Consider the following 21666-nt stretch of genomic DNA (forward strand, 5'->3'; position numbering starts at 1 on the left):
TGATATTAGATCACATTCAGATGTTCACATGTATTATTCATTCATTTAAAAACATATCCCTAACGATGATCTCATTACAAAGTACACAGTTGATTTTATTCATCATAGTCAGAAAATACATTACATCACTGTAGTAGCCAACAATCTCTCCACCACACCATTTCTACATCTTTCTTTATCATATACAAAATATTTGTAAAGTTGTATGTTACAGTGAGTGTACAATCAAAGTTCTGCCCAATAAAAGTATTAGTGGATACTGCCACCTAGTGACTGACTGAGGAATAGCATCACTTGTAGAACAGGTGCTTCATTTTTCAAGAAAGAGACCAGATTTAATACAACTTTTTAAAAGGTGAGAGCATTTGGAAAAATTAACATATCTAAGTGCTGCTTTGGATTTCAATATATCGATTTTTAGAAGACATCTGTTACAGTCAACACTCTGAGAGAACACCACATTTAATATGTGTTTAAAGTCAACAAAAAAAGTGCTTCCTGAGAGACGAAACTTGGGGAAAATTCTACCAAGGAAGACGAAAAAGAAGCAATATTATTCTGTGCAAACTGTGTCTACTTTTCCATTTTCCCACCAGCTAAATGCACCTGACTTACAGACAAATATAAACCTTAATACATGGTATTTGACACAGCAGCTCAGTCCAGGTGAGTGTGTGCTATTGGTCTGTATGCTCAGGAAACATCCAAGGCATCGAGTGTGACCTCCATCCCTGATCTATCTGTCAATCAGAGTATCTAAGGCAATTGATCAGGTTATTTTTGATTGAAAAGTTAGGATATATCATTCAGCTGAATATTCCTCATCCTTGCCAAATATTACATTTCATGGCATCCAAGGATATCACAGGTTACTCTTCCATTTGATGTTCTTTGAAGATTCATTCACTGAAGAAAGAAAAAGTACACTTTTGAGTGCAGAGCATCAACAACACCACACTCAATTTATACGAACCATTTACTCCCTTTTACTCATTGTAATGTTCACAGACCAAACTGATGCTTTAAGGTTTAACAGTTACATACCCAGGCTGATCTTGCCCTCTTTCTCCAGTTTCTTTAAGTGATGCACCAGGTTCACATTAGCCGCTTGGTGCAGGTGTTCAGGAGTGTCCTGGGCAGGAAACGGGAAGAAGAATGCGTCAAATTTCTCCAAATAAAAACATGCATTTGCTTCTGACCTCCTCAAATGTACACAGACAATAAGCTTGGTTATTTGATTGCCTGCAGACCATGTGATTTCAATCCACTTCCATTGACTTATCCTAGCATTGGTGTCTACTTTAATGTGTTTACTTTGTATTTAAAAAGGAACTTTCTGATTGCATCTGTGACTTAAAAGAGTTTCTATCCAGTGTGGATGCCACCAAACAAGCTCATCCAGAGCTGCAGAGAATATAACTTTGCAATATTCCACATTAGCTCAAGGTGTACTATGACTACAGGCTGAACAAAGTACCAGACTGGATTCACTAGGGCACACTAGTCAGCCCAATTAAATAGGGTTAGACTGAAGCACTCTTTTGTGCTCCAGCAAATCCTAAACTTAAATACAGAGTTAAATCCCAGGACAAATATACGCTAAAGGGTCTTCAACATATAGTCTTCAGTGATCTTAATGGCCCGTCTACACAGCAGCGTTAAAAAAATCTTGAAACGCTTCTGCCCATTCACTTTGAATGGGGTGACGTCACTTTGCCTCACTTTTCGCCGAACTGCATTGTGGGCAGGCGAGCGGAGATTTCCAGGATTTTCAGGATTCAAAGCAATGTTCAACTTTTGAAGCTGAGGTGGAAGCGTCAGCCAATCAAATCCCGTGTATGCAAATCTGACAGTTCAAGCGCTAGCCAATCACACCGCGTGTATGCTGGGAGAGACATACCGCAGGTCATTTCCTCATATTCCAAAACATGGAGGAGAAATTAGCGGTAGGGAATCACCCGGTGCTTTATGACCAGTCCCTATTTACCTACCGGGATATAAACCGGAGGAGCCAGGCATGGAGGGAGGTGGCAGAGACAGTGGTATGTTTTCGCCTGTTTGGGGAGTTTATATCCAGTTTACTTCGGGCTTTTTTGCTTCGTATGTCGGGGGCGGGAGATTCATGTGATTGGTTGTTGGTCGCCTTGCTCGCAAAAAATCCCCAAGCTTCAGATACGCCCACCTCCAAGATTTTTTTAACGCTGCTGTGTGGATGGGCCGTAAGGTTATGTGTCTTGTCTCAATTTTTCAATCACGAAAAGCCTGATCTGACAGTAAAGTATTATCCTATCCTATGGTATAGTTTCCGTCCCGACCTTATAGACGATCTTGACGAGCTCCATGGAGGAGAACGATGCTCCCTCTCCCTGCTGGATGGCCTCCAGGATCTGCTGCTCTCTCTGGGCTCGGTGGCTGATGTAGTGTCTGATCTTAGAGGCAGCGTCCTGCACCACAGGGCCGTGACCTGGAGAGAGAGTGAACAGCAGGGGGTTCATTTCAACATCTGGAAGACTCCACACAATGAAGCGTCAGACTGACTGATGGACACTTCTGTTGTTTATTCCAGGGACTTATTTCATTGTTGTGATATGATGGTGAAAGATTCTGTCTTCGACTCCTTGAATTTATATTTTGAGAGTAATTCATTTGCAAAAGAAGAGACCAAAGTTTTTTTTTATTTACTACAGGTATTGCAATAATAATATCGTTACTTTTTTGTTGTTGAGTTCAGTTCATCTTCATTCTCCCACTACGGGAGATTGACTTAACAAATTCAACAACAAAACAATATATATTATTACATTTTATTTTTTAATTGGACATTTTATTTCAACTTCTTACATTTAAAAGTTATTTAATTTTATCGTTTTATTCTGCATTCTGGCTTGAAATTCTTATGTTTATATGAACGTTTGACTTTATTTGTTTTAGTAAATATATCTTATATTTCAAATGTTCGTACAAACCCAGTTTCCCCCAGGATAAATAAAGTATTCTGATTCAACTATAAAAGGAAAAGTGTCATCCCAAGTAGTAAGCAAAGTATATCATTTGCTCCGAAGACCAGAAACTCTGACCTGAGGGGAGATGATCGAATGCCTCAAAAAAGTGACAATAAAAGACGACACTCATCCATAATTAGCCGTGATAAACGTGTAGTAAAAACCTAACATGACTTAATATACTATGGTGTGTGTTCTCCCTCACCGGGGTATATGCAGTCGGCCTGGGAGAGCAGCAGGACGTTCAGAGAGTTCATGTAGTCGAACAGATCCTCGAACACGGCGGTGCCCTCTCCCAGGATGCAGTCTCCAGAGAACAGAGAGCGCTCCTCCTGCAGCAGCAGAGCCATGTGGTCGTCAGAGTGACCCGGGGTGAAAAGCACTCTGGGAAAAAAGACATGGAAAACTCTCTGAATGTTGTTATCTGAGCGGGACATCAGTCAAATATACAATACTGTCCTCTGTCTTCCTGGGTTTCATATGTTGTTGCTTTGTAGTGGGGGGGTTTCATTGGGATTTCCTGTATTTTGAGCCTCTAGGTCACATGTGTCAAACTCAAGGCCCGGGGGCCAAATCAGGCCCTTGGTGGATTTAATTTCGGCCCGCAGGATAATTTTAAATTACTATTAGATCTGGCCCGCCGGTATATAGAGAACTGCAGTGACGCGTCCTAAAACCCGGAAGTAAGTTAGCATTTTTACCACGTCCGGTTCCTTCGACAAAAAGCAATGCAATTTCTCCATAGGACTTTGGAAAATAGCTGGAAATAAGGTCTGTGTTTGACACAAATTGAAGAGACAGATCACGTTTTGTTCTACGACATTAAATACATCAGCAGTGACCCCGCTGGTGATTTTTGAAGAGTTTACGTCTCTGAAAAACGATGGTTGTTACCAAGTGGCTGAATAGGACTACAGAAGTTGTCCAGGCCGTTTTACGTCATTACGCCGAACACGTAAACACTCCTCTAAGTTTGTTTGCCCTGTTCTGCTTGAAAGCAAGTGTCTGCCTCCTGCAAACTGTTCAAACAAACGCTTCAACTCGTACCATTTAGAATCTGTGTGTTTGAATATGGATCTTAAGTTGGCGTTGTGCGACCCTTCTGTAGTTCCTTTATAGCATAACGTTAGCATTTTGCTTCTGGCGACTAGATTTATGATTCGAACATTATAAAAGCAGGGTAGACATGTGGAGATTATCCGGCTGAACAAAACGTGATCCGTCTCTTAAATGTGTGTCAACCACAAACCTTATTTCCAGCTATTTTCCAAAATCCTATGGAGAAATTGCATTGCGTTTTTGACGAAGGAACCGGAAGGAGTTTACTTCCGGGTTTTAGGACGCGTCACTGCGGTTCTCTATTGCCCGCACACCTTCACTCCATCCTGAGGGTCTCCTCTGCTCAGAGCCTGACCCCAAACATTGATGAACTTGCACCCAAGATGAGATGCCAAGTATCTGGCTTGAACTAGCATCACAGAGCAGCACACTGAGTTTACATGGATGTTTCCTTCTGCCCTTTCTTTCTTGAGACAACAGGGCATGTTTGGTTTTCTCTTTGAGGGAAATAGTTTTTTTGAAGCTGTTGTCGGCCTGTGGAAAAATGTAATCATAAGAAATGACTCTGGAAAAGCTGCAGATCGAGCCATAAGAAATGAATGCAACTGATTATTTGATGTTTAATATTGTTTTTATAGGCAATCATTTAAGCTGTGTTAGTTCCAGGTTTAATATGTGCAATAAGTTCATTTCAATATGTTTTGTAATAAACATTGAACCAGTCCGGCCCTCGACTAGTACCCATTTTTTTATTTTGGCCCACTGTGTATCCGAGTTTGACACCCCTGCTCTATGTTGTTGTATAATGTTTTTATAATTATTACGCTATGACGTTTGTATTTAGTTTTTGTGTTTGCTTTGTGCAGCTCTTGTGATTTGGGGCTATAATACATTTGGATTTGATTTGATTTATGTGGCATGTTTCTAATGATTATTTATATTATAATTTGTTTTTAGGGTGACTTTGCAACATACACAACATTTAAAAATATTATATTAGTATACAAAAAAAGAAAGAACAATTTAGTGAATGACATATTACCCTTAAAAATATATATATAAAAATACGATGATGATATGGTTTGTTATTAAATACAAATACATGTAACACATATTATGCCGTTAATCTTGCACACTTATCTCTTCAAAATATCTTTAATTGGAGCAATGATTTGTATTAAACGATAACCTTAGTGCATGTAAATCACAGTTTTGTGTGTTTTCACTTCCTGCAAAGCTACTCAAAGTCCTGCCGGTTTAAAAAACTCCTAATATAACTTGCATACAAAGTGAACTGACTTCAGTGTGGCGCCTTCGGTCTGGACGACATCTCCGTCTTTCAGATAAGTAACGCTTTTATTTCCCGCTGTTTCTGTGACCTGGCTGGAGCGAGGCAGTTTGCTGACTCGGACCTCAGACCCTACAGGAGGAAGAACAGAGAAATATCTGCATCATTTTATTTTTTTAACAGGATGAGTGACATTACATTCAAGATTTTATGACACCAAGAAATTAATTGGCAACAAAATTTGACTTAAATGAAATAGTACCAATTAATACTTCATCCCCACTCATTTTTTCAACACTGACCACACACACACACACACACACACACACACACACACACACACACACACACACACACACACACACACACACACACACACACACACACACACACACACACACACACACACACACACACACACACACACACACACACACACACACACACACACACACACACACACACACACACACACACACACACACACACCACACACACACACACACACACACACACACACACACACACACACACACACACACACACACACACACACACACACACACACACACACACACACACACACACACACACACACTTTATTTTTGCAACTTCTCATCTAAAATGGTGACGTCTAGATACAGTTGTAATGAAGAATCAATTCAAGTTTCAAGGCTTTTTGTGTCATGTGCATATTGGCTACAGTGTAGATATGGCAATGAAAAACTTAAGTCACAGGCTCCTCCATCAGTGCAACATGAATATATATAGGACATAGAACAAATAAAACAGATAAAATAGTGCAAGAGAATGTTTTGAGAAGTGCAACAAAGTGTGAGGTCAAGCGAACTGACGTTAAAACACACTTTTACTGTGAGATATTACCTCTGATAGTGTCCTAAAGGCAGAGGTGGGAAGTAGTGGAGTTCAAATACTTCGTTACTTTACTTTACATGTTACTTGTTAGACGCTTTTATCCAAAGCGACTTACATACTCAATACTGTGGACAATCCCCACAGGAGCAATTTGGGGTGAAGTGTCTCAGGGACACAACGACATGCTGACTGCAGTGGGGTTTGAACCTGTGACCCCCTGATCCCACCACCAAGGCTCTATCCACTGCGCCACACGCCTCCACGTTACTGTACTTAAGTACATTGTTCTGGTATTAGTACTTTACTCCACTACTTATTTTTCGGACGACTTTTTACTTTGACTTCTTACATTTTGAACCCAAATACCTGTACTTTCTACTTCTTACATGTTGAACACAAATACCTGTACTTTCTACTTCTTACATGTTGAACACAAATACCTGTACTTTCTACTTCTTACATGTTGAACCCAAATACCTGTACTTTCTACTTCTCACATTTTGAACACAAATACCTGTACTTTCTACTTCTTACATTTTGAACCCAAATACCTGTACTTTCTACTTCTTACATGTTGAACACAAATACCTGTACTTTCTACTTCTTACATGTTGAACACAAATACCTGTACTTTCTACTTCTTACATTTTGAACCCAAATACCTGTACTTTCTACTTCTCACATTTTGAACACAAATACCTGTACTTTCTACTTCTTACATTTTGAACACAAATACCTGTACTTTCTACTTCTTACATGTTGAACACAAATACCTGTACTTTCTACTTCTTACATGTTGAACCCAAATACCTGTACTTTCTACTTCTTACATGTTGAACACAAATACCTGTACTTTCTACTTCTTACATGTTGAACACAAATACCTGTACTTTCTACTTCTTACATTTTCCAAACCGGCTGGTTCCTTTAGTTTGAATGTGTGTTTGGTGGCGTGATCATTATTATTTAGAGTCATTGCGTGCCTATTGATTTGAACACGATCCGTGTATCCATCATTTCCTGGTCTTCTCTAAAGAAGAGGGACCAATGAAAACGTTGTCATGTTGCCGTTGTTCAGCATGGAAACATTCATTAGCTAACAATGACATTATTGTTCTATTAATATAAAGGGAGGTCAGGTACTCTTTAAAACAGCTGCTAGTTATGGGTACTTTTTACTGAAGTACATTTCAAAGCCCTCTTTTACTTGAGTAAAGAAGTTTAGTCAGTACTTCTACTTTTACCAGAGTATTTTTAAACACGAGTATCTGTACTTCTACTCGAGTAAAGGATGTGTGAACTTTTGCCATCTCTGCCTAAAGGTCATTAAACTGAACCAAACCAACGTAACCAGAGCTTTAGGGAATATATTTGACATTATTTCCCATTTTAAGTGTCCTCACCAGTGATGTCCCGGCAGATGTCCACCACCCCCCCGATGTGGTCGTGGTGCCAGTGAGTGACGATGATCTCCTGGATGCTGGTGTTGAACTGTTTCAGAGCGAGCTTCAGACTGCTGATGTATTCAGGAACAGCTGATTCTCCAGTGTCTATCAGCACTCTCCTGGAATACAAACACACATATATAGATATATATTAGAATATAAATAATAATAATACATTTTATTTAAGGCGCCTTTCATGAAACCCAAGGACACTGTACAATTGGTTAAAAATTCTAAGAGGTAAAAGCAACAGAACCTGATAAAAACACAAACATACCATCAATATAGTTTCCTCTAGGCTTTAAACGTGGCTTTTCAAATTCATACACACCAATGTCTTAACCATTTACATGCATTTAGTTAATGTTACTTCTAAGGCTGAGCGATATGGAGAAAAATCACAATATTTCAAATATCAAATGCCACAATCTGGATTTTGTGGCAAAACTCTAGGGTTGAGCATTGATGATTTCAGAACATAAAGATGTATTATTTAGAATATTGAGATCAGGGTTCATACACTTTTTCACCAATGATTTTCAATGACTTCTCAATGACTTCTCCATGACCTTTACCTAATTTTCCATGACCAAAGAAATGACTCTTTCTCAGCGGTACCACTGAAAATGGTTTATTTTAACATGGAACAGGAAAATAAGGTCTGCATATGAAACATGTTGTGCCTATCTAAAACAAATCAAATAGGCTTACTAGCTTCTACAGGCTAAAGCAACTAAAATCTCTCACCAGCAAAATACCTCGTCAGTTAAATGCCATTTTACGTTTCATTACTACACGATACAGTATTTATTATCATTATAGTATTACTATTTCGGCGATTAGCTAAAATATAAATTATATTTGATGCAACTTTGGTTACATTTCCATGATTTTTCAAAACTTTGGGAATAATATTGTTTTCCATAACTTTGTCAGGGCCTGGAATTAGCATTTTGAATTTCCATGACTTTTCCAGGTTTTTAATGGCCGTAAGAACCCTGTGAGATAAATGTAATAAATAACCCTCAGTAGTGTGGAAAGAGAAGTTGGTAAAGAGCAAACACAGTCTGGTAAATTCAAAAATGTTCATCACAAAACCAGGAAAAAATACATTTGCGATTTTAGTAATCTTACACTATATCTAGTCTTATATTGCTATATAGATATAATATCGATATATCTAGCCATGCTTTCTTTCGTTCTTGTTTACTTTGCATACAAGTTAACCCATGCATTTGTGTTTTAACTTTTTAGGTATCACGATATTGTGCACTAATTATGTTTATCTAAGAAGGTAATGTATACAATATTTTATGAGCATAAAACTCTTGCATTGCCTCTAGACTACCTGCAAAAGAACATGTATTTATAGTCTATTTATGAGAGGATAAACCAAATGATTCCCTTAAACTGTGCAGAAGAATATGTATATTTCAAAACTTAGTGTGATATTTCCTAATTAAAACACTCCAAATTATTGTTATTTTTATATAAAATATATGCCGAAATAATCAGTAAAGTCTTGCAATTCAGTACACCTATTCAGTATTGGTCTATAAACAATGGATTTTACCCTACATGCAATAAAACACTAAATTCAGAGACATGTGAATGGACTTTGGCGTGACGTCATCTTCCATGAGCTGCATGAGCGTCAAACCAAACTGTATCGTTAATGGTTGTTTTAAAAAATAAAGGTATTCTGCAAATTGAATAATACACATGAAGGGGACTGGTGTCACCTTTTCCCGGTTCCGACCAGGTAGGTGTTGGTTCCCTGCAGGGTCATTGGTCCCGGGTTGCACCCCAAAACCCGAACCACGCGCGCGGACAGCTGCTCTATCCGGGGGATCACTGCACTCATACCTGCAGATTTTACTAACTCACCTGTAACATACAACAACCAATCATATGCAGGTTAAAGTCCAACCTCGAAAACAGGAAATATCACGGAAACGGCATGTGGTCAATGTTTACTTCCGGTGTGTGCAAGAGCTGCCTTCAAAATAAAACAATTTTTTATTTGATTTGATTTATTTCGAACGTGTAAAACAATTATACAAAACAAATAATACAATAATAATTAAATGAAACATGAGAATGATGATACTGTACAAACTTAAGCAGCATCAAATTGATACCGTGCCGCGCCACACTAATTGCGCCGCATAAGCACACAAAAAACATTAATTCATTTAATTTAATTTCAAATTAAATTAATTCATGTTTTTTTTGTGTTAATGTAATAGCAGTTAAAACAGGACCAGTCAAATTTGGTGATTAATCATCACCAAATGTCATTTAACACCCTTTCAAACTGTACATATTGTATCAGACTACTGGTATACATGAAAAACTGCAGTAAATATACAAAGAATAGACACTGAACTTGTATTGCGTGTGCCAGGTGTGATCCATGTGGGGGATGGGCACATAAGAGCGGGAAATGTGTCAAATTGTTCTGTGTGTGTGTGTGTGTGTGTGTGTGTGTGTGTGTGTGTGTGTGTGTGTGTGTGTGTGGTGTGTGTGTGTGTGTGGTGTGTGGTGTGTGTGTGTGATTCACATGGGGGGATGGGCACATAAGGGGGGGACACATCTAGAGTGTGTGTGTGTGTGTGTGTGTGTGTGTGTGTGTGTGTGTGTGTGTGTGTGTGTGGTGTGTGTGTGTGTGTGTGTGTGTGTGTGTGTGTGTGGTGTGGTGTGTGCGCGTGTGCGTGTGTGTGTGTGTGTGTGTGTGTGTGTGTGTGTGTGTGTGTGTGCGCGTGTGCGTGTGTGTGTGTGTGTGGGTGTTTGTGTTTGTGTGCGTGTGTTATCTGATCCGGATGGTTACTAATTCCTTTTCTTTATGGACCGGGAACACATGGGTGTTACAAAGTTGACTAAATCATCCAAAATTCAATGAAAGTGGTGATCAGCAATTTTATGTGTTCAAATGTCTGCTGTGAAGGATATCATGAAGCCTTAATGCAATCGAAACAAGAAAAAAAAAAGTTATGACTGATGAAAGTAGTAAATCGGTCAGATTTGACCCGAAGACAACAAAATTCCTGTGATACAGGAGTTTTGCATTATAATGACTAACAGACCGCCTGATGAAAATGCAATCACAGTTTTCTTTAATTAGCAATTCTACTTCAGTTTACATTGATTTCAGGCTGAACTGCCTCCACTGGCTAAATGGCTCATTTATTTTGTCTGTTTGTAATTTCAAAGTGTTTAGTGGATATGTTTGAGACCAACATTGAAGATCTGGCTCTTTATGAGGTTATCTGCATTATTGAATACAAGATATTGTGCAACGTTTTTTTCATCGTATTTTTTTATTTACCTTTATTTATTTATCTCTTTTTGCACATTCTTTATTTACCTTCCTATATTATATAAATATTTTCATTTATTTACTTTAGCCAGAGTAAAGATTCTCACTTTTTTAGGAAATCAAAAAATTCTCACTTCTTAAAGAAAATCCTCATGATTTACATTTCTGAATGTGTGAGAACAGGTTTCTGCTAAATAAAAAAAATGGATGAAGATATTTGTGGTCATTTTGTCTCTTTGAGGTCTTTTAGTTTGCGTTTATTCGTCATTTTGTGTCTCTTTGCAGTTTTTGTGTGTCTTTTTGTAGCTATTTCGGTCTATTTGTAGTCACTTCGTAGTCAGAGGTGTCTTTCTGACGGGACGGAGCGGGGGGGGGGGCAGGAAGAGAGCCTGACATCCTGCCTCTCATGAACATATAAGTACACAGATATCTGAATATAAGTACACAGACTGAGGACGGAGACATCATGGAGCACCTGCTGCTGCTGCTGCTGCTGCTGAGCTCCGGTAACACATATTTATTATAAACGTCATTATTATTATGTATTATTACTAATGGTTTATTGTAGATATTAAATATGATATTGTTATATCATCACAGCAGAGTCATTGCCTAAAAGATTATTAAACTACTAACAGTAAAACAAAATGAAGCTAAAATAAAGATATTTGTATAAACCTGAGAAGTTAAGAGTTGATGATAACAAATTAATAATGAGACATATTTTATTTGATCTTTTATTGGACATTTTACTTTACCTTGCTATGTTTATATACTTTTTAAATTGTATTTTACCTGTTGAATGTACTTCATTTCTTTAACTTCTTATGTCCGTATACATATGTGTATTCTGTTTTATTTAATAAAATGGTTTTATTGCAGGTCCTTACTTCATATATTTATTTACCTTTATCTATTTATCTCTTTTTGCATATTCTTTATTCACCTTCCTATATCATATACATATTTTCATTTATTTACTTTATAAAGCTCATTATTTGTATTTAGAGATTTCCAGGAACAGCCCCCAGTTTCAGAGATAGTGATGAAGCAACCAGAGGCTTTTAATCTGATAGGAACATGTAGTCATGGTGACAGGAAACCACCTGTCATCTGTCCCCAAAATAAACTTTACGCCTTTTCCTGCTCAGAAACGCTCTACAGTCACCAGTCAAGATTCCTAATTAAGATTGTCACCATGACTGCCGTTTTCAGCAGATTACATATGAATAGTTCAGTCAGACACCTCACGTGATCTTATGTTTATTAGAAGCTATAGGCTCGGGCCTCATCACTCCACAGATTTACACAGAACACTGAGGGATGATTAGATAACTCTCCCCCGAGTCTACAGGTGGATGCTGGGGTGGTGAGCAACTGCAACATGAACGCAGCAGTAGCATTAGCAACAGTAGCATTAGCAGCAGTAGCATTAGCAGCAGTAGCATTAGCAGCATTAGCATTAGCGTTAGCGAGGCAGATCTGGCAGTGTGGTAGTGTTACCACTGACAGGTCTCTCTTGAAAATGCGACCTTGTGTCTCAATGAGATTTTACACCTGTATAAATAAAGGCAAAATAAAAAAATTGTTCATGCGTTGTAGATCGAGAGGTATCTCACGATCGTCGGGCGGGTTGTCGTCTCCACTGTCCGACTCGGAGTTCGTTTCATCCGATTCAGACTCAGAGGCATATGGTTCGAATCTGTAGGGCATATAGCCAATATCGTCTACGATGTCATGACTATCACTTTCCGATACTTCAGCCTCATATGAGCTCTCAGACACGTTCAAAATTAAACTGTCATCGCTGTCTGAACTCGCTGCTGTGTGCGCCATCGTGCGTTTGCATGCAGATGCTGGGATCCGGAACGGTGCAGCTGGAGCTCTTGGCCCGCAATTACGTCACACATAATTTGGCGGGATTTGAAGAACCCCTGAGAAGATCCAGAATATGGTCAACATTGAAGGGGAGATTAATGGTTATCAAAGTACAAATATCCCAAATCAGTTCAGTAACGGTTTCAAGGGGACAATATTTACTAAAATTGATGGGTTTGGATGATGGGGGAAACTCGTGTCACAGGCTCTTTAAATAGAGCGGCAGGTTTAGGAGAATGTGTTTGGTTGGTTGTAAGAGAGACGAGGCACGTCACGTGTACTGTACTGTAAATGTATCATTGGTGCTCGAGCTCTTCCATTTATTATTAATATGCACAAGTTATACATCTGCTGCATCGTGTTTAAATATCTGCTGCATCATGTCTACATCTACTGCCTTATGTTTAAAGAGTCCTAAAGGATCTTTATCCTGACGTTTAATCTCCTGACTCTCTCCTCAGGACTCCAGGCTGAAGGAACTCTCGACCAAACAGGTAAACAGAGAACAGAGAATCACTGAAGCAGAACCAGTTTTAGTCTCAACGCTTCTTAAACATCTTTAGATATTATTCTCTTGGCTAACCGTGCTATTTTGACCACCCTGACCAGCCAACCTACGAAGGAAAAATAGCAGTAAATAAAAGTAGATAAACAGCCTATTTTAAATGTTATATTTGACATGAAAGTTGGAGAGATATTTGATGATTTAAAATATGTTTTGAATTTTATTCTTCCACTGTATCTTTAACATAAAAAGTGCATGTTTCAGCATTTTGGGTACGGAGAAATGTCAAAGGTGGGACAGAAAATGTCCGCCAATTCTTAAAGACCCATAAATATGTTTCTGTAATAAGGTCTCATGTTGGTCCACAGGAAGGGGCGGGACTTCCCCTCTCAGTGAACTCTCTTCTTTTACTGATGACTCTCCTGTTTCTGTTCAGAGTCTTTCAAGCTGGTGGGAGGATCCAGTCGCTGTGAAGGAGAACTGCAGCTGAACCATCAGGGAGACTGGAGACCAGTGGCTGATCCTTATCGGCTCTGGACCCTGAAGACAGCAGGTGTTATCTGCAGAGATCTCGACTGTGGCTCTGCTGTTTCTGTAGGAGAGAGACAGGAGTCCTCAAAGAGACCTGTGTGGAGGATGAGACCTCACTGTTTTTATTCTAGATCTGCTCTGAGGAAGTGTGCAGAACCACTTTCCTCGAGTCGTGACATCATGCATCTCACGTGCTCAGGTAAGCCCATCAGTCCCATCATGCATCTCACCTGCTCAGGTAAGCCCATCAGTCCCATCATCACAGTAATGCACACATGCAGGACCTGATGACCGGCTGCTCAGTACTTCAGGATTCAGGGAACATTTATTGTCTTTCTGCTCCTACAGGTTTCACAGCCTAGCCTAGTGGCTGCATCTGCTGCAGCTGCTGAATGCACCAAGATATCTCTCTGTGTTCTTTTCTCTGCAGACTCTGTCAGGCTGGTGAATGGGACCAGTCTGTGCTCAGGCAGACTGGAGGTGAAGTCTGACCCGTCTAACCCGTCCTGGTCCTCAGTGTGTGAGGCTGACTTTGACCAGCAGGATGCTCAGGTGGTCTGCAAGCAGCTGGGCTGTGGGGCTCCTTCAGTCCTCCAGGCGGCGCTCTATGGAGAAGGGGAGGCTCCAATGGGGACCAAAGAGTTCCAGTGTGGAGGCCATGAGTCTGCTCTCCTGGACTGTAGCTCAGCCTCAGAGAGAAACACCTGCTCACCTGGCAGAGCTGTTGGCCTAACCTGCTCAGGTAGAGAGGAGCTGTGATTGGTTCATTCTGTTCTGACAGAGAGGGGAAGCCCCGCCCCTTCCTGTGTCCCCATGGGAACTTATTTCTGAGGAAACGTACGGCAGCGAGAGACGAACAGTTTATAGCGTTTGAATTGTTCCATGAATTACACATCTGAGGTTTGGCCGTGTTAAAGATCCTCTTTCAGTGACGTAGGTCACTCTGTGTGCTTCATTTAGGGTGGAGTTAAACTGCTCATGAACTGCATCTCTCGCCTCCAACCATCTACGTCTCCCACACGGCGTTAGCTCGGCCTGCTAGCTAGCGTTAGCTCGGTAGCTGTGTTCCACTCACCTGTAAAGTGATCTCACCTGATGAGTTTCATCCAGCCCGCCGGGAAGAGAGAGAACGTAGAGAGAGTTCATGGTGAAGAGAAACAGGCATCGTAGCTTCAGAGAGGAAGTCTGTCAGTTACACAACCTTTGGGTTGAAGGTATTTCACACGCTTTCAACAGTTTTACAATAAACTGAGACTTTGATTCCTTTACCTCAAACTGTATGTGTTAGACATGGAACACTTCAAACAGGACCAGAAATGATTGGTCTCTCTCCACTGAGCATAACTATGTTTTCTGTAATAAGGTCTCATGTTGGTCCACAGGAAGGGGCGGGACTTCCCCTCTCAGTGAACTCTCTTCTTTTACTGATGACTCTCCTGTTTCTGTTCAGAGTCTCTCAGGCTGGTGGGAGGATCCAGTCGCTGTGAAGGAGAACTGCAGCTGAGACATGAGGGAGAATGGAGACCAGTGATTGATACTTATCATGACTGGACCCTGAAGAGAGGAGAAGCTGTCTGCAGAGATCTCAACTGTGGCTCTGCTGTTTCTGTAGGAGAGACACTTGAGTCCCCAGTGAGACCTGTGTGGAGCATCAAACCTCGCTGTTTGTATTCTGGATCTGCTCTGAGGGAGTGTGCAGGACCAGCTTCCTCTAGTAAAAACCTGAATCCCACCTGCTCAGGTAAGCCCATCAGTCCCATCATGCATCACAGTTAGGCAAACACACATGCAGCAGCTGGAGTATCACCTGTCTGTCTGTCTGTCTGTCTGTCTGTCTATCTATCTGTCTCTCTGTCTGTCTCTCACCTGTCTGTCTGTCTGTCTGTCTGTCGTTCTATCTCTCACCTGTCTGTCTCTCACCTGTCTGTCGTTCTGTCTCTCACCTGTCTGTCTCTCACCTGTCTGTTGTTCTGTCTCTCACCTGTCTGTCGTTCTGTCTCTCACCTGTCTGTCTCTCACCTGTCTGTTGTTCTGTCTCTCACCTGTCTGTCGTTCTGTCTCTCACCTGTCTGTCTCTCACCTGTCTGTTGTTCTGTCTCTCACCTGTCTGTCGTTCTGTCTCTCATCTGTCTGTCATTCTGTCTCTCACCTGTCTCTCTCAACCTGTCTGTCTCTCACCTGTCTGTCTGTCACCTGTCTGTCTCTCACCTGTCTACAGACTTGCTGCTTCAGCCCATCATCTCTGTGTCCTCCTCCATGTACGGGGTCTCCGGGGCCCAGCAGCAGGGGTTCCAGGTGTTCAGAGGCTCCACCTTCAGCATCAGCTGCTCCATCCAGCCTCAGTACCCAGGAGGCTCCTTCCTGCTCAGCTCCTCCACTCACACCTACATCCACCCAGCTGTCAATCACAACGCCCACTTCCTGTTCCCGGCTGCAGAGCCCGCCCACCAGGGAAGCTACAGCTGTGTTTATCACCTGTTGGTTCGCTCTCATAGCTTTTCCTCTGAGAGCCGTCTGCTGTCTGTCACTGTCTCAGGTAAGCTCAGTGTTCACCTGTCTGTCTCTCACCTGTCTGTCTGTCACCTGTCTGTCTGTCACTGTCTCAGGTAAGCTCAGTGTTCACCTGTCTGTCTCTCACCTGTCTGTCTGTCACCTGTCTGTCTGTCACTGTCTCAGGTAAGCTCAGTGTTCACCTGTCTGTCTCTCACCTGTCTGTCTGTCTGTCACTGTCTCAGGTAAGCTCAGTGTTCACAGGAAGAGGATCATGTCTGTGTCTCACCTGTCTGTCTGTCACCGGTCTGTCTGTCACCTGTCTGTCTCTCATCTGTCTGTCTGTCTGTCTGTCATCTGTCTGTCTCTATCCTGTCAGTCTGTCACTGTAAGCTCAGTGTTCACAGGAAGAGGATCATATCTGTTTTTCACCTGTCTATCTCTCACCTGTCTGTCTGTCTGTCTGTCTGTCTGTCTGTCACTGTCTCAGGTAAGTTCAGTGTTCACAGGAAGAGGATCATGTCTGTGTCTCACCTGTCTGTCTGTCACCTGTCTGTCTGTCATCTGTCTGTCTCTCACCTGTCTGTCTGTCACTGTCTCAGGTAAGCTCAGTGTTCACAGGAAGAGGATCATGTCTGTTTCTCACCTGTCTGTGTCTCACCTGTCTGTTTGTCACCTGTCTGTCTGTCACTGTCTCAGGTAAGCTCAGTGTTCACAGGAAGAGGATCATGTCTGTGTCTCACCTGTCTGTCTGTCACCTGTCTGTCTGTCACCTGTCTGTCTCTCACCTGTCTGTCTGTCACTGTCTCAGGTAAGCTCAGTGTTCACAGGAAGAGGATCATGTCTGTGTCTCACTGTGTGCTTTTTAAAGAGGCCGCTGTCCCACTCTGGGAAACATATGAAAGACTAAAGAGTGCAGTTAGTGGGACTGTTGGCCTCATGCTGTGATGTCTGTCTGATGTTCCCTCAGATGCCACACCTCTGATCATCCGAGCCGTCGTCCTGCTGCTGATTCAGCTGCTGGTTCTGCTGCTGGCAAACGGCCTTTACTTCTTCTGTAAGGTAGGCATGTGTTCAGAGGACTGTGATGTGGGCCTGAAGAGGAGCAGGAAGTCACCTAAACATGGTGAAGCAGCGTTCAGTTATTATGCTCCAAATATCTGGAACAAACTCCCAGAAACATGCAGTTCCGCTGCAACTCTTACTACTTTTAAATCCAGGCTGAAGACCTTTCTTTTTGCCGCTGCTTTTAATTGATATATTCAGGCTTATTATTTTTAGGGTTAAAGTCCCCTACGTGTATTGGCGTTAAAGTCCCCCCGTAGTTAAAGTCATTATTGGGGTTAAAGTCCCCTACATGTGCCGTTTTGGTTTCAAGACCCTGGTTCACGGAGGACACCAAAAAGTCCTAGAAAAGATCAATTAAACTTAACTAATGTGCATTTAAAAAAGGGGAATAGTTTCGGCGAAAACTAAAAGGTACCATGGGGTCAGATTAGAATTTTCCAAAGGGGGGTTCGTTTAGCATGAAACACTTGAAATAACTAAAGGACAAGTTAAACAAGAAAGTAGAAAGAAAGGGAGGTGATAGAAAACTATTTCTGCTAAAAAGTTAGCAATGATTGAGAGTCAGACCTAAACATTTCAGATGCACTGTAACTTTAATTCATGTACCTTTGCTTTTAAATGAGTGTTTTTAAATGCCATTTTATATCGTTGCTTTTAAATGAGTGTTTTTAAATGTCAATTAATAATATGTTTCTTAATGCTCTTAATGTCTTTCATTTTTGTAAAGCACTTTGAATTGCCTTGTGTTGAAATGTGCTACATAAATAAACTTGCCTTGCCTTACCTCTGTGCTGTCATGTCTCTGCAGGCCACCAGGGGGCAGCGCAGACAGGAGGATATGGATCTGGAGGAAGTTAACCTGGCTGTCCCTGCAGAGGAAGAGTAGCAGCTCCTTCCGACACACACATATAATATATAGCATATCCCATAAACATAAACAAATTTGATTGGGTTGAAAGAGAGGCTGTCTGCAACCTCAATGCTAGCTGCCATCAAATACTCTGTCCTGCTTACACTGTTAAATGCTTATTTGGATCATATTAAAACCCTAAAATAATATCTGGTCTCAAATCTATCAACTGTATATGCAACAATACAATACCATGCGATGTGATACTTTACGATACGATATAATTGGATTTGACACAACGCTTAACGTTAGGATTTATATATACAGTATGGTTAGAATAGGATTTGACACGATCCGATACGCTACCATACGATTTGATACGACAACATACAGTACAAAACGATACAATTCATTTAGTTACGCTACGTTACGCTACGTTACGTTATGTTACGTTACGATGATACGGTACAATACAGTAGCCTACAGTATGATACGACACCATAAGATACCACAAGATAGCATAAGAAACCACAAGATAGCATAAGAAACGATCATACTTTATTGTAGGTCTCAGTATTTCTTATTGAACAACAGCTGCTCCACCTGCAACATCAACAAGGACAAGAAATAGGAAAACAGACATACAGTAGATAACATTACAGTCACTGAAAACAGTTTTTTCACGGTACATTTGATCTGGGATTATTAATTACGTATTACAGTTTAGGGTTGTCTTGTAAAAAAAGAACACGAGGGATGATCTTGTCCAACAGGCTTTACATTACGTTGAACCCATTAATGTAATCCTACATGCATTACGACAGCAGATCGATGCAGTCAAACGAAGCCACGAAGTCTAGGGAAAAGAGGCGATAAATCTCCAGATCCCCCACACACACATCCTCCACATTAACACCTTGTTTGATATTTGTCTATAATAGATGTTGACCCATGAAAATAGGTGGGGATCATTTAGCCCTCTATAATATGTACAGGTAGAAAAAGTTGGAGGAGGGGGAAGCAGAGAGACATTATTTCCCTAAATGAAATGGATCCTGACATCTGGGCGTGCAAGGGCCCCTTCCTCCTCCTCCTCTTCCTCCTCCTCCTCTTCCTCTCTCTCTCTCTCTCTCTCTCTCTCTCTTTGTAATTACACGACATAATGGTGGTGCAGTCGGCCCGTAATCTCCCATTATAATCAGTCTCGGCTGCCTCCACTAGCTCTTCACCACGGATTCTAATTCAATATAAATGTAAATGACTGGGGGAGAGAGAAAGGGAGGTGTGTGTGTGTGTGTGTGTGTGTGTGTGTGTGTGTGTGTGTGTGTGTGTGTGTGGTGTGTGTGTGTGTGTGTGTGTGTGTGTGTGTGTGTGTGTGTGTGTGTGTGTGTGTGTGTGTGTGTGTGTGTGTGTGTGTGTGTGTGTGTGTGTGTGTGTGTAAATGTTGAGGCTGATCTCCACACAAATACGTACTTATATTTACAGAAGTCATGAACAACTTAATAATAGTTTGAACAAATTGAATGTAGACTGTAACGACCGTAGAGTGTTAGTGTGGTTTTAAACTGGCATTATGTTGACATTAAATATTATATTGTGTTGTTTTGGCACCAGAAGTAACAAAAGATGGTGGATTTAGGTACAACCAATTGCTGTGCACAACATTTTTAAGTGTCCAAGATGTTAAAATAAATATTCCTTAACTGAAAATACACCATGGTCAAAGTTGCAAACCGTAAAACACATTGGTAGCAACCTGTTAATCACAGGATAGCATTCCCTGCTTTATTTAGTATTTTACTCTCAATCGTAGAATAATTAAATTGTGCAGGAACGAGTCCTTAAACCGGAAATGAGTCAGCAATTTAGCACTTCATCATGTTTTTGTGTGTCTAAATGAGACGACTAAACGTCATCACGCCCAACATTAGCCGCCTTTAGCTTAGCTTAGCGGTGGTGACGTGAAGTCATGTGACCGTGCTGTAGTTCCTTTATAGCCCAACATTAGCCGCCTTTAGCTTAGCGGTGGTGACGTCAAGTCATGTGACCGTGCTGTAGTTCCTTTATAGCCCAACATTAGCCACCTTTAGCTTAGCGGTGGTGACGTGAAGTCATGTGACCGTGCTGTAGTTCCTTTATAGCCCAACATTAGCCAGCTTTAGCTTAGCGGTGGTGACGTGAAGTCATGTGACCGTGCTGTAGTTCCTTTATAGCCCAACATTAGCCACCTTTAGCTTAGCAGTGGTGACGTGAAGTCATGTGACCGTGCTGTAGTTCCTTTATAGCCCAACATTAGCCGCCTTTAGCTTAGCGGTGGTGACGTGAAGTCATGTGACCGTGCTGTAGTTCCTTTATAGCCCAACATTAGCCGCCTTTAGCTTAGCGGTGGTGACGTGAAGTCATGTGACCGTGCTGTAGTTCCTTTATAGCCCAACATTAGCCGCCTTTAGCTTAGCGGTGGAGACGTGAAGTCATGTGACTGTGCTGTAGTTCCTTTATAGCCCAACATTAGCCACCTTTAGCTTAGCGGTGGTGACGTGAAGTCATGTGACCGTGCTGTAGTTCCTTTATAGCCCAACATTAGCCGCCTTTAGCTTAGCATTGGTGATGTGAAGTCATGTGACCGTGCTGTAGTTCCTTTATAGCCCAACATTAGCCGCCTTTAGCTTAGCATTGGTGATGTGAAGTCATGTGACCGTGCTGTAGTTCCTTGATAGCCCAACATTAGTGAAGAAATCTTGAAAAAAACTCTCAGTTAAAATAGTCACTGTGGTAATAAATCAAGGGTATTTTTTTCATAGACTTCTATACAATCTGACTTCCCCACATTAGTCGCCCCCCTGCTGGATATTTAAAAGACTGCAGGTAGCCTATAAGGCACACGCTCAATGGCTTTAAAATATTTAGTTTAGTCTTATAACTCTTTTTACAAATGTCATCAGAGACATTTTCCCATACTATAAGTGAGAAATATCGTCTGAGATATTTTAGATAGGCAATTTTCCCCCCATAATTAATTCATATAATATTGCATTTTGAAATGAAGCCCTTCATCTGTCATCTGGGCTTTAACAGAAGATGATATCAAGTTAATATAATATTCAACTCATATAAAAGATCCAGCTGAACATGGCACCTTTGATACCTGCAAAGTAACTGTGAACAATCTCATTGAGGCTTCAGTCTGCGGTGAGGAATGAGGTAATATGTTACTAAACTATATCGCAATTCATAATTCAAAATGCTGCGTAATTAACTTTTTTTTCCTCCGGAGCCTTAATGTGATACTAAATTAAATAAGTGGAGAGAGGGAGAGAGGGAGAGAGGGAGGGAAATATCAATTTAGAGGACGAGG

At 41.1% G+C, this 21666-nt stretch overlaps 2 protein-coding genes across 2 annotated transcripts; one reads left to right on the top strand and one right to left on the bottom strand.

Moving 5' to 3' along the window:
* Positions 1-69: 69 nt before the first annotated feature.
* On the bottom strand, positions 70-9633 carry lactb2 (lactamase, beta 2). The gene is made up of 7 exons (XM_034132137.1): positions 9413-9633; positions 7629-7789; positions 5361-5481; positions 3208-3386; positions 2316-2464; positions 1045-1132; positions 70-906 (listed from the first exon to the last, which is right to left on the bottom strand). Exons 1-7 carry the CDS (start codon positions 9532-9534, stop codon positions 863-865), a joined length of 864 nt encoding a protein of 287 aa, XP_033988028.1. The 5' UTR covers positions 9535-9633; the 3' UTR covers positions 70-862.
* A 1719-nt stretch (positions 9634-11352) lies between these two features.
* On the top strand, positions 11353-18503 carry LOC117483772 (CD5 antigen-like). Its single transcript, XM_034132120.1, has 8 exons — positions 11353-11495; positions 13329-13361; positions 13809-14141; positions 14334-14645; positions 15354-15644; positions 16122-16439; positions 17364-17455; positions 18270-18503. Exons 1-8 carry the CDS (start codon positions 11456-11458, stop codon positions 18345-18347), a joined length of 1497 nt encoding a protein of 498 aa, XP_033988011.1. The 5' UTR covers positions 11353-11455; the 3' UTR covers positions 18348-18503.
* The last annotated feature ends 3163 nt before the right edge of the window (positions 18504-21666 follow it).

The sequence above is a fragment of the Trematomus bernacchii genome, unplaced genomic scaffold (genome assembly GCF_902827165.1).
Source record: "Trematomus bernacchii unplaced genomic scaffold, fTreBer1.1, whole genome shotgun sequence".
In the NCBI taxonomy this organism is placed as follows: Eukaryota; Metazoa; Chordata; class Actinopteri; order Perciformes; family Nototheniidae; genus Trematomus; species Trematomus bernacchii.

Coding starts and splice junctions, on each gene's coding strand:
- lactb2 (XM_034132137.1), bottom strand. CDS start 9,534: ATGAGTGCAGTGATCCCCCGGATAGAGCAGCTGTCCGCGCGCGTGGTT. Junction 7,790..9,412: donor CTGGTCGGAACCGGGAAAAG/GTGACACCAGTC, acceptor TTTGTATTCCAG/GAGAGTGCTGATAGACACTG. Junction 2,465..3,207: donor GGCCGACTGCATATACCCCG/GTGAGGGAGAAC, acceptor CTCTCTCTCCAG/GTCACGGCCCTGTGGTGCAG.
- LOC117483772 (XM_034132120.1), top strand. CDS start 11,456: ATGGAGCACCTGCTGCTGCTGCTGCTGCTGCTGAGCTCCG. Junction 11,496..13,328: donor GCTGCTGCTGCTGAGCTCCG/GTAACACATATT, acceptor CTCTCTCCTCAG/GACTCCAGGCTGAAGGAACT. Junction 14,646..15,353: donor TGTTGGCCTAACCTGCTCAG/GTAGAGAGGAGC, acceptor GTTTCTGTTCAG/AGTCTCTCAGGCTGGTGGGA.